A 13,335-nucleotide genomic window follows, 5' to 3' on the forward strand; every position below is an offset into this window, starting at 1 on the left:
CATTTCTTCTGTGACACTCAGACACCAGGGCCCCTAACCGCCGCTCTCCCCCCAGGCTTTCTTGTACACCCATCTCCATGGCCGCGGCTGGCCTTGATTTCTCGCAGGCCCCAGGAAGGGGAACAGAGGGGATGTGGCGCCTACTGACTAAGGCCTGGTCTACACTAGGCACTTACATCCGTATAGCTATGTCTTGCAGGGGTGTGAAAAATCCACACCCCAGAGCGGCTCCGTTAAACTGACCTAACCCCCAGTGCAGACAGCACTAGGTCGATGGAAGAAGGCTACCGCCTCTCGGGGAGGTGGATTACCTATGCCAGCGGAAGAACCCCTCCCATCGGTATAGGCAGTGTCCACGCTGAAATGCTGCAGCTGCTCCACAGTAGCATTTTAAGTGTAGACCTCTCCCGAGCTGTATTCTCATCACGGCACAAGCTGCACTGAGACTGACCCCAGGAAGGGGCCAAGGCAGCTGGGCCAGAGAAAGGGGAAGTCTATATGTAAATGAAGCTGATTAACAGCATGAAGTCACCTCCCGCCCCACCATGCTCTTCTGCTGGAGCTGATCCATCCCACCCTCTCTGCACTTGGCCCAGGTGCGGTCCAGCTGCAGGCATAGGTCCGGACACTAGAGTTACAGCTGTCTCCTACATGAACAAATCAGGAGCGGCTGAGTGGGGCCTGCTCATTTCCTGCAGGTCAAGCTGGGCTGAGCCCACCATGCTCACAGGCAGTGTCCTGGGAGGAACTCGCTCTGTTCAGTCACCGTTGCCTTGTGCCCTTTGGCCTCATCGAGCTGCAAGGCTTGTGCACAGGCTGAAGGACCACATCTCAGAGTGTCCCTTTGACTCACTAGAGCCCCGCTAAGTGCCCTCTGGCGACCTATCCCACATTCCCAGCACAGCCCCCAGAAGCAGTGCACTCTCGGAGATTCTGAAAGGCCGGGGTGGGGGGGATTGTGAGCACTGTTTGAGCTAGGCCCCCTAGTGCCATCCATCCCCCCCAGCGCTGACATGGCGCCCCCAGGCTGAGGACTAGCCTGCCCCATGTGGCATCAGACCCCCTGGCCAGGCCTTTGCGCTCTGTTGGGCCTTTCTCTGAGCTTCTCTCTCCCCCACAGGACCTGGGCAGCAAGGACTTGAAACGAGAGAGGTTCTTCCTGGTGTGTCAGATTGTGCGGGTGGGGCGCATGGACCTGAAGGAGACCTACACGCGGAAACTGAGCACCGGCCTCAGACGGCCTTTTGGCGTCTCGGGTGAGTGTGAGCCCTGGATCCATTCATTCCTTGGCCCCAGCAGTCCTGTCCCTCCACTGGCCGCTCAGCCAAAGGGCTCCAGCTGGCTTGGCCTGTGTCCCTGGCCTGAGGTGGGGGCTGCACGGCAGCAGTGTTAGCCTGTCAGCCCATGACCCTGCCCCGGCCCTCACCTGGGCCAGCATCCCTGCTCACTGCCAGATTTGGCCCCCTTATTTACAGCTGAAAGTGGGGAGTGGCCAGTCCCATCCACTCACACCCAACCCATCCCTTAGGGCAGAGCAGAACCTCTCCCCAGAGCCCTACTTTCCTAAGGCTTTGTCAGGCTGGTTACAAGTGTTCCAGAGCTGGGGCTCAGCCCTGCCCCAGGAGACTGATTGACAGGTGCAGCTTTTGTCTCAGGATTGTAAAGCCAGAAGGGACCACTGTGACCATCTGATCTCTAGCGTAACACAGGCCACAGCTGTCTCTCTGCAGGGTGTTTCTCTGAGCTGCAGCTGAAATTCCCCTTTTGCAGTTTGCTCTCAGTCTGCTTAGTAACACACACCTAACACACCTCCCTCAGTGGGCTCACACCCCTCACATGTGTGGGCTTTTGTCACATCCCCCTAGGTTATCTCTGAGCTGAGCCAGACAGACTTGGTACTTTCTGTCTCTTTCTGGCCCCTCCATGGCTCAGGGGCTGCTTCAGCTCCCTCTGTTTGTCACTGTCCTGGGCCTTAGGGACCTGGGGCTGAGAGCAGGGACTGGGGGGTTCTCCCAGGGTCAGAGAGAGGGGAACTCTTCCCTCTCATTGTTAGTGATCAGAGGACAATAGTGTCTCTGTCCTGGCAGATGGCAGCAGGCACAGCCACTGTGTGGAGGAAGAAAAGGAGAGGAAGCAAGTCATCAGTCATATCAGAGGATAGTGATAGAAGTGAGGACATTCCACACGCTCCTTTCTCTCACTCTGCCTTTGATAAATGTTCCGAGCCTGGGATATTGATCCTCAACAAATGGAGTTGTTGGAAATGATTGATTTTTGATAGGCTAATTAGTGCAAGCTGGGACCTCAAGCACACCAAGTGAATATTTAACACAAGGGTAGCAAATTGGGCTCTGAGCTGAGTGTATCCCTGGGAAGCGGGTCTGTGCTGCTGTGTGTTATACTGGCTCCTACGCATTTATGCTCTGTAGAGCCTGTAGCTGAAGGTGCTGAAATCCATGTGCCCCCAAGGGGGCGGAAGCCCCCTGAAATGGATTGAAACAGGAAATTCAGCCCCATGCAGCTTGTCAGCCGAGCTCAGAGATCATTCAGTGGAGGTCTGTGGGTCTGCAACAGCATCCATCTCTTCATATCTATCAGCTGAGACGGTCATCTATAGGGAGCGCATTGGGCAGGAGGCAGTATGGGTGGGGGGGCTCTCACTGTACCCAGGTGCTATTGCACGCCACAGGCTGGTTCCTGAGAAAAAAAATGTAGGATTCGCTGTTCAGCAAATGTGGCTTTAAAGATTCAAAACCACTTGTAACACCACAGACCCTGTTTGTTGGTGGGCGGGATTGAACCTGAGACCTCTGGAGCTTAGTGCATGAGCCTCTACTGCGTGAGCTAAAAACCATATGCATAGAATCATAGAATCATAGAATATCAGGGTTGGAAGGGACCCCTGAAGGTCATCTAGTCCAACCCCCTGCTCGAAGCAGGACCAATTCCCAGTTAAATCATCCCAGCCAGGGCTTTGTCAAGCCTGACCTTAAAAACCTCTAAGGAAGGAGATTCTACCACCTCCCTAGGTAACGCATTCCAGTGTTTCACCACCCTCTTAGTGAAAAAGTTTTTCCTAATATCCAATCTAAACCTCCCCCACTGCAACTTGAGACCATTACTCCTCGTTCTGTCATCTGCTACCATTGAGAACAGTCTAGAGCCATCCTCTTTGGAACCCCCTTTCAGATAGTTGAAAGCAGCTATCAAATCCCCCCTCATTCTTCTCTTCTGCAGGCTAAACAATCCCAGCTCCCTCAGCTTCTCCTCATAAGTCATGTGTTCTAGACCCCTAATCATTTTTGTTGCCCTTCGCTGGACTCTCTCCAATTTATCCACATCCTTCTTGTAGTGTGGGGCCCAAAACTGGACACAGTACTCCAGATGAGGCCTCACCAATGTTGAATAGAGGGGAACGATCACGTCCCTCGATCTGCTCACTATGCCCCTACTTATACATCCCAAAATGCCATTGGCCTTCTTGGCAACAAGGGCACACTGCTGACTCATATCCAGCTTCTCGTCCACTGTCACCCCTAGGTCCTTTTCTGCAGAACTGCTGCCTAGCCATTCGGTCCCTAGTCTGTAGCTGTGCATTGGGTTCTTCCGTCCTAAGTGCAGGACCCTGCACTTATCCTTATTGAACCTCATCAGATTTCTTTTGGCCCAATCCTCCAATTTGTCTAGGTCCTTCTGTATCCTATCCCTCCCCTCCAGCGTATCTACCACTCCTCCCAGTTTAGTATCATCCGCAAATTTGCTGAGAGTGCAATCCACACCATCCTCCAGATCATTTATGAAGATATTGAACAAAACCAGCCCCAGGACCGACCCTTGGGGCACTCCACTTGATACCGGCTGCCAACTAGACATGGAGCCATTGATCACTACCCGTTGAGCCCGACAATCTAGCCAGCTTTCTACCCACCTTATAGTGCATTCATCCAGCCCATACTTCCTTAACTTGCTGACAAGAATACTGTGGGAGACCAGGTGTCAAAAGCTTTGCTAAAGTCAAGAAACAATACATCCACTGCTTTCCCTTCATCCACAGAACCAGTAATCTCATCATAAAAGGCAATTAGATTAGTCAGGCATGACCTTCCCTTGGTGAATCCATGCTGGCTGTTCCTGATCACTTTCCTCTCATGCAAGTGCATCAGGATTGATTCTTTGAGGACCTGCTCCATGATTTTTCCAGGGACTGAGGTGAGGCTGACTGGCCTGTAGATCCCAGGATCCTCCTTCTTCCCTTTTTTAAAGATTGGCACTACATTAGCCTTTTTCCAGTCATCCGGGACTTCCCCGGTTCGCCACGAGTTTTCAAAGATAATGGCCAATGGCTCTGCAATCACAGCCGCCAATTCCTTCAGCACTCTCGGATGCAACTCGTCCGGCCCCATGGACTTGTGCACGTCCAGCTTTTCTAAATAGTCCCTAACCGCCTCTATCTCCACAGAGGGCTGGCCATCTCTTCCCCATTTTGTGATGCCTAGCGCAGCAGTCTGGGAGCTGACCTTGTTAGTGAAGACAGAGGCAAAAAAAGCATTGAGTACATTAGCTTTTTCCACATCCTCTGTCACTAGGTTGCCTCCCTCATTCAGTAAGGGGCCCACACTTTCCTTGGCTTTCTTCTTGTTGCCAACATACCTGAAGAAACCCTTCTTGTTACTCTTAACATCTCTGGCTAGCTGCAGCTCCAGGTGCGATTTGGCCCTCCTGATATCCTTCCTACATGCCCGAGCAATATTTTTATACTCTTCCCTGGTCATATGTCCAACCTTACACTGCTTGTAAGCTTCTTTTTTATGTTTAAGATCCGCTAGGATTTCACTATTAAGCCAAGCTGGTCGCCTGCCATATTTACTATTCTTTCGACTCATCAGGATGGTTTGTCCCTGTAACCTCAACAGGGATTCCTTGAAATACAGCCAGCTCTCCTGGACTCCTTTCCCCTTCAAGTTAGTCCCCCAGGGGATCCTGGCCATCCGTTCCCTGAGGGAGTCGAAGTCTGCTTTCCTGAAGTCCAGGGTCCGTATCCTGCTGCTTACCTTTCTTCCCTGCGTCAGGATCCTGAACTCAACCAACTCATGGTCACTGCCTCCCAGATTCCCATCCACTTTTGCTTCCCCCACTAATTCTACCTGGTTTGTGAGCAGCAGGTCAAGAAAAGCACCCCCCCAGTTGGCTCCTCTAGCACTTGCGCCAGGAAATTGTCCCCTACGCTTTCCAAAAACTTCCTGGATTGTCTATGCACCGCTGTATTGCTCTCCCAGCAGATATCAGGAAAATTAAAGTCACCCATGAGAATCAGGGCATGCGATCTAGTAGCTTCCGTGAGCTGCCGGAAGAAAGCCTCATCTACCTCATCCCCCTGGTCCGGTGGTCTATAGCAGACTCCCACCACTACATCACTCTTGTTGCACACACTTCTAAACTTAATCCAGAGACACTCAGGTTTTTCTACAGTTTCGTACCGGAGCTCTGAGCAGTCATACTGCTCCCTTACATACAGTGCTACTCCCCCACCTTTTCTGCCCTGCCTGTCCTTCCTGAACAGCTTATATCCATCCATGACAGTACTCCAGTCATGTGAGTTATCCCACCAAGTCTCTGTTATTCCAATCACGTCATAGTTCCTTGACATCACCAGGACCTCCAGTTCTCCCTGCTTGTTTCCAAGGCTTTGTGCATTTGTATATAAGCACTTGAGATAACCTGTTGATCGCCCCTCATTCCCAGTATGAGGCAGGAGCCCTCCCCTCGCAGACATTCCTGCCTGTGCTTCCTCCCGGTATCCCTCTATAGCTAAGGCTATAGAGCAGACTCATTAATTTCTCTCTACGTGGTCTCGATGCCACTAAATGGCACAGAGCACCACACCTAGGAGATGTGTGGGTTACATATAAAAGAAAAAATATGCAAAGCACCCTGATTTTGAACTCCTGTTGTCAGAGCAGTGAGAGCTGCTTCCTGCTAAAGGAGGAATGCCACAGAGGAGGGTTTAAAGGGGAGAGGGCACCAGGTGGATGTGGATCGAGAAGGCAATTTGAACACGAGGGACCCCAGCTGAGAGAGGGAAGATGAGGCAGATCCTGGGGGAAATGGGTGCAGAGTTGGAATGGGAGAGTTTTCTTCAACCCATCCCAAGGGCCTCTGGCTGCTCCTGGCCCTACATGGCTGTGGAACTAGGAAAGAAAGATTCCTGGCTCTGAGGGTCCAAACAACATCTTGCTCCTTCTCAGCTGGCCAGGAGCCCACCCTCTGAGTAGGAGGATGGATGCTAAGGCCAGCTGCTGCTTTGTTTGCTTCTCACTGGGGCCAGATATCCAGCCAGCAGTGGGGGCTGTTCTCCCCTTCCCTACTGGCCACCCTCCCGGTGGGAATTGGTGTGAGCTTGGAGGCCCCTTTATTCCCCCGTCTCTGGCTGCAGAGATGTGGGAGCAGAGAGATTGCTGGAGAAGATGGTTAGACGAGCCGGTCCCCACAGATATCCCTCCACAAAGAGCAATCCCTCGTGTCGCTCCCCACAGATATCCCTCCTGTCAGTGGAATTCCTCGTGTCGCTCCCCACAGATATCCCTCCACCCAGCGCTATCCCCTCAGCTACTCCCCACAGATATCCCTCCGGCCAGCGCTATCCCTCGTGTCGCTCCCCATAGATATCCCTCCTCTCAGCACTATCCCTCGTGTCGCTCCCCACAGATATCCCTCCACCCAGCGCAATCCCTCGTGTCGCTCCCCATAGATATCCCTCCTCTCAGCACTATCCCTCGTGTCGCTCCCCACAGATATCCCTCCACCCAGCGCAATCCCTCGTGTCGCTCCCCACAGATATCCCTCCTCTCAGTGCTATCCCTCGTGTCGCTCCCCACAGATATCGCTCCTCTCAGCGCTATCCCTCTTGTCGCTCACCACAGATATCCCTCTGCCCAGCGCTATCCCCTCAGCCACTCCCCACAGATATCCCTCCACCCAGCGCTATCCCCTCAGCTACTCCCCACAGATATCCCTCCGGCCAGTGCTGTCCCTCGTGTCGCTCCCCACAGATATCCCTCCTCTCAGCGGAATCCCTCGTGTCGCTCCCCACAGATATCCCTCCACCCAGAGCTATCCCTCGTGTCGCTCCGCACAGATATCCCTCCACCCAGCGCTATCCCTCGTGTCGCTCCCCACAGATATCCCTCCACCCAGAGCTATCCCTCGTGTCGCTCCCCACAGATATCCCTCCGCCCAGCGCAATCCCTTGTGTCGCTCCCCACAGATATCCCTCCACCCAGCGCTATCCCTCCACCCAGCGCTATCCCTCGTGTCGCTCCCCACAGATATCCCTCCGCCCAGCGCTATCCCTCGTGTCGCTCCCCACAGATATCCCTCCTCTTAGCGCAAACCCTTGTGTCGCTCCCCACAGATATCCCTCCTCTCAGCGTTATCCCTTGTGTCGCTCCGCACAGATATCCCTCCACCCAGCGCTATCCCTCGTGTCGCTCCCCACAGATATCCCTCCACCCAGCGCTATCCCTCGTGTCGCTCCGCACAGATATCCCTCCACCCAGCGCTATCCCTCGTGTCGCTCCCCACAGATATCCCTCCACCCAGAGCTATCCCTCGTGTCGCTCCCCACAGATATCCCTCCGCCCAGCGCAATCCCTTGTGTCGCTCCCCACAGATATCCCTCCACCCAGCGCTATCCCTCCGCCCAGCGCTATCCCTCGTGTCGCTCCCCACAGATATCCCTCCTCTTAGCGCAAACCCTTGTGTCGCTCCCCACAGATATCCCTCCTCTCAGCGTTATCCCTCATGTCGCTCCGCACAGATATCCCTCCACCCAGCGCTATCCCTCGTGTCGCTCCCCACAGATATCCCTCCACCCAGCGCTATCCCTCGTGTCGCTCCCCACAGATATCCCTCCGCCCAGTGCTATCCCTCGTGTCGCTCCCCACAGATATCCCTCCACCCAGAGCTATCCCTCGTGTCGCTCCCCACAGATATCCCTCCGCCCAGCGCAATCCCTCGTGTCGCTCCCCACAGATATCCCTCCTCTCAGCGCTATCCCTCGTGTCGCTCCCCACAGATATCCCTCCTCTCAGCGCTATCCCTCGTGTCGCTCCCCACAGATATCCCTCTGCCCAGCGCTATCCCTCGTGTCGCTCCCCACAGATATCCCTCCACGCAGAGCTATCCCTCGTGTCGCTCCCCACAGATATCCCTCCACCCAGAGCTATCCCTCGTGTCGCTCCCCACAGATATCCCTCCTCTTAGCGCAATCCCTTGTGTCGCTCCCCACAGATATCCCTCCTCTTAGCGCAATCCCTCGTGTCGCTCCCCACAGATATCCCTCCACCCAGAGCTATCCCTCGTGTCGCTCCCCACAGATAACCCTCCACCCAGAGCTATCTCTCGTGTCGCTCCCCACAGATATCCCTCCTCTTAGCGCAATCCTTTGTGTCGCTCCCCACAGATATCCCTCCACCCAGAGCTATCCCTCGTGTCGCTCCCCACAGATAACCCTCCACCCAGAGCTATCTCTCGTGTCGCTCCCCGCAGATATCCCTCCTCTTAGCGCAATCCTTTGTGTCGCTCCCCACAGATATCCCTCCGCCCAGCGCTATCCCTCGTGTCGCTCCCCACAGATATCCCTCCGCCCAGCGCAATCCCTCGTGTCGCTCCCCACAGATATCCCTCCTCTTAGCGCAATCCCTTGTGTCGCTCCCCACAGATATCCCTCCGCCCAGCGCTATCCCTCGTGTCGCTCCCCACAGATATCCCTCCGCCCAGCGCTATCCCTCGTGTCGCTCCCCACAGATATCCCTCCACCCAGCGCTATCCCTCGTGTTGCTCCCCACAGATATCCCTCCACCCAGAGCTATCCCTCGTGTTGCTCCCCACAGATATCCCTCCGCCCAGTGCTATCCTCTGTGTTGCTCTCCACAGATATCCCTCTGCCCCCCAATCACTGTCAGGAGGGAAAGGCCAACTCTGTTCTCATGTCTGCAGGGCGGATGGGGAGGCACAAATGCCCTCTCCCCACACCCCTGCACACTCCTTGGTGGGGGCCACACAAGAGGAGAGCGCTGGCCAGTGCTGGGAACACCGCAGGGGGGTCGCGGAGCCCGAGGAGCAGGCCGTGTCTCCCACCCCCAAGCATTTAAATGTACATATCAGGCCCCCACACTATCCTGAGGGTGGCTGAAAAAAGTCAAGAGATCTTAGAATTGCAAGTCCAGGGTCTGTGCATTTTCCTCTGAGCTGCGAGCTGTTCGGGGCACTCTCATGGCCCCCTCAAGCTTTCCTCACAAGCAGGGGGCTGAGAAGTGGCTCTGTTTGTATGTGACGCTGGGATTCCACAAAGTACACCTGTGGGGCAGGGGCTCCACAATGTGTACCACATATCTAAAGAGTTGGCAACACTGATTCATCTGTGGGGACCAGCTGAGGGGACAGTGCTGGGGCAGAGGGATATCTGTGGGGAGTGGCCGAGGGGATAGTGCTGGGCGGAGGGATAGCTGTGGGAAGTGGCTGAGGGGATAGCGGTGGGCAGAGGAGGGATATCCGTGGGGAGTGGCTGAGGGGAAAGCGGTGGGCGGAGGGATATCCGTGGGGAGTGGCTGAGGGGAAAGTGCTGGATGGAGGGATATCTGTGGGGAGTGGCTGAGGGGATAGCGGTGGGCAGAGGGATATCTGTGGGGAGTGGCTGAGGGGAAAGCGGTGGGCGGAGGGATATCTGTGGGGAGTGGCTGAGGGGAAAGCGGTGGGCAGAGGGATATCTGTGGGGAGTGGCTGAGGGGATAGCGGTGGGCGGAGGGATATCTGTGGGGAGTGGCTGAGGGGGATCGTGGTGGGCGGAGGGATATCTGTGGGGAGTGGCTGAGGGGGATAGCGGTGGGCGGAGGAGGGATATCTGTGGGGAGTGGCTGAGGCGAAAGCGGTGGGCGGAGGGATATCCGTGGGGAGTGGCTGAGGGGAAAGCGGTGGGCGGAGGGATATCTGTGGGGAGTGGCTGAGGGGATAGCGGTGGGCAGAGGGATATCTGTGGGGAGTGGCTGAGGGGGATAGCGGTGGGCGGAGGAGGGATATCTGTGGGGAGTGGCAGAGGGGATAGCGGAGGGATATCTGTGGGGAGTGGCTGAGGGGATAGCACTGGGAGGAGGGATATCTGCAGGGAGTGGCAGAGAGGATAGCGGCGGACAGAGGAGGGATATCTGTGGGGAGTGGCTGAGGGGGATAGCGGTGGGCGGAGGGGTATCTGTGGAGAGTGGCTGAGGGGATAGCGGTGGGCAGAGGGATATCGGGGGGAGTGGCTGAGGGGATAGCGGTGGGTGGAGGGATATCGGGGGGAGTGGCTGAGGGGATAGCGGTGGGCGGAGGGATATCGGGGGGAGTGGCTGAGGGGATAGCGGTGGGCGGAGGGATATCGGGGGGAGTGGCTGAGGGGATAGCGGTGGGCGGAGGGATATCGGGGGGAGTGGGTGAGGGGATAGCGGTGGGTGGAGGGATATCGGGGGGAGTGGCTGAGGGGGATAGCGGTGGGCGGAGGGATATCTGTGGGGAGTGGCTGAGGGGGATAGCGGTGGGCGGAGGGGGATAGCGGTGGGCGGAGGGGTATCTGTGGGGAGTGGCTGAGGGGATAGCGGTGGGCGGAGGAGGGATATCCGGGGGGAGTGGCTGAGGGAATAGCGCTGGGGGTGGAGTAGCATTGTCAGCTCTCGGGATTATATCACAACTAGCATTCTGGGGGTTTTTCCTTATCTGCTCCATGCAAACAGCAAACAATGAAAGGTGCTAACTCACAAATTTTCCCAGAGTTAAAAATGGCCACCACCTCCCAATAGTGTCTATGGGCTTGACGCTAGGAAGATACCTCCAGTTCCCTATAGTCTCTCTTCTGGTGGAAGTGAGGCTGCCCTTGATAAAACTGGCTGCAACCTCCCACTGTTTGCAATGAAACTGAAGCCTTGCCCACAGGTATGATGGCTGACACTCAGCGGTTCAGTGGGCTAGACAGGACACAGGCACTGTGAGGAGCAGCAGAGACCCTGTGAAAGGTGGGGAGAATGAGGAGAGCAGAGCGCCTATGTAGGGGCTACAGGGGGATGTAGGGGGCAGGAAGCAGGCTGAGAAGGTGCAGAAGATAGTGGTGGGAGATGAAGGGATTGGATGACAGCTCCCCCTGCCTGGATGTGATCAAGTCCTCCAACCCTGCAATTTTCAGGGCAGGGGGTATGGGCAGAGCCTCTGGAGTGAAGTCACAGACTTGCCCTGCCACTGAACTCAGCCTTGACATATGGCCCTGTAGTGGAGAGAGGACCCTGGGGCAGCAGGATGCAGGGGAATGGAGCATTGCGGAATTGGTGCTGCTGTGTCCCGGGTAGAAAAGTCCTGGAGTAGCAGGAGGCAAAGAAGTGTTGCTCCCAGGTCAATACAGTAAGAGAGAATGGATTGCAGGTCCCCTATCTTAGGGGTGAGGAGTGGGTAAGCGGACTTTCCATCTGAGCAGCCAGGGAGAGGCATACATTTTTATGTGCATTATAAATTGAATTTTGAACCTGAAATTAGTACACACATGTTGGTAGAAGAATAGAAGGGAGTTAAAAAGACAAAAGATGGACTAAAAAAAATAATTTGATTTTTTAAAAAATCATGATTTTTAGAGCCAATTTCATGGTTTTCAAGGGTCTGGCTCATGATTTTTCTCTCAAGGGAATCTGACTCATGATTTTTGATCTCTTGAGATTGGCAATACTGGTGGAAGGATAACTGTTAGAGAGATAGAGAAATAGTATCAGAGAAGGGGTTATCTGTGGTGAATGGCTGAGAGGAATAGTGCTGGGGGCGGAGGGATAGCTATGTTTACTTGCCAAGGGAATAGCATTGTGTATTGAGGACTGGCTGCGTTCGAACTGCAAACTATCACTTTTGGGGGGTGGGGCGAGGAGGAGTTCCTGTGCACTATCTGGGCCTACCAAGCAGCAGTCAATTTGCAGCCAGCCAGCCTGGAACAAACTGGGGTGAGCTGTGCCTGGTTTTCGGAGCAGCCTGCTTTGTCTCTCTCTGGTTTTGGATTCTTGTGTGTTATCATTCTGAATTCTAAGAAATAAAGCAGTGTAACTGTAATCTTCCAGTAAGAGAATTTCATTTTTCTGTCTAACTTCTCTGTTGATGATAAATAGAATAGTAAATTGCTTGACCACACTTTGGTTCATTATGAATTATACTCAGCAGATCAAATAACCAATGTCAGTCAAGTTTATTAATATGGTACAGGAAAAAGGTTATATCCAAACCCAGTCTCTGAAGAGCAGTCCTGTGCAGCAGTGTTATATTCACCTTATGCAGCAGGTGTGCTCCCCAAGTTACACGTTTCAGCTGGTATTATATATGATTTTACAAGTTACACATTTCTGTACAAGTCATTAAAATCCAACTAATCAGTTTGTTCCAGTTCTCTAACTAGCTGTTCTGTTTCTTCCTTATCTTTGTTGTAGGTACTAGCATTCCAGGCACTGATCCATGAAGGTACATCCCTAGCTTGTACTAAAACATGGAACAAATGTATCTTGAATTTGACAAGTTTCCTATCTGCTTGTGCCAAATGCTTACATCAGCAAATGTAAGGAGTTATAGGATACTTAGCATAAGTGAACAGGATTATGGTATAGGCCAATTTAGGCTACATCACTGTGACAATATTTGTGCTTAATGTTATTGGTGCTTAAGGCATACTTATATAGTGCAGATAATACATATGAATATGATGTATATTTATGTACTAGCCAACACACTGTTTACTCTGTATATGCTGTGAAACATGACAGCACTGGGAGAGGAGGTAGAGGGATATCTGAAGTGAGTCACACAGGTGATAGGTGCTGAGGTCTGAAGGATGTCTTTGGTAAGTTGTTGACAGGATGGAGGGAGATCTATGCTGAGTTGCGGAGGACACAGCACCAGAGGCGAGGCATAGGAATGTCTGTGAGAGTTATGAGGGACTGAGCAATATCTGTGGTGAGCTGATATTGTTTGAGGGGGCAGACGGATATCGGAGGTCAGTAACTGAGGGCATAGCATTGGGTCAGAGGGATATCTCGCTGAAGGTAGAGTGCTGCGGCTATGGTGGTTGATGGAGGGATATTTGTGATGAGTCGCAGAGGGAGTAGCAGTTGGGGAGTGGAGGGATATCTGATTTACTGGTGAGATTGTGTGCAGGGCTGGAGGGGTATCTGTGGTGATTCACTGAGGGTATAGCCTTGGGGGAAGAGGCAGGGGGATATCAGTGTTCGTTGCTAAGTGGATAGTGTTTTGTGTGTGTGACGGGGTGCAACTCACCACTGTGGC

General features: G+C 53.8%; 1 protein-coding gene across 2 annotated transcripts in view; it reads left to right on the forward strand.

The window, feature by feature from the left end:
• The window catches only part of LOC140911001 (dedicator of cytokinesis protein 2), a 353,749-nt gene that overhangs the window by 36,980 nt on the left and 303,434 nt on the right, over positions 1 to 13,335 (forward strand). For both annotated transcript variants that reach the window (XM_078852647.1, XM_078852648.1), the window contains exon 10: positions 1,121 to 1,256. In XM_078852647.1, coding sequence (XP_078708773.1) covers positions 1,121 to 1,256 — 136 coding nt within the window. The remainder of the gene's footprint in view (positions 1 to 1,120; positions 1,257 to 13,335) is intronic.

The sequence above is a fragment of the Lepidochelys kempii genome, chromosome 4, assembly GCF_965140285.1.
Source record: "Lepidochelys kempii isolate rLepKem1 chromosome 4, rLepKem1.hap1, whole genome shotgun sequence".
Lineage (NCBI taxonomy): Eukaryota > Metazoa > Chordata > Testudines > Cheloniidae > Lepidochelys > Lepidochelys kempii.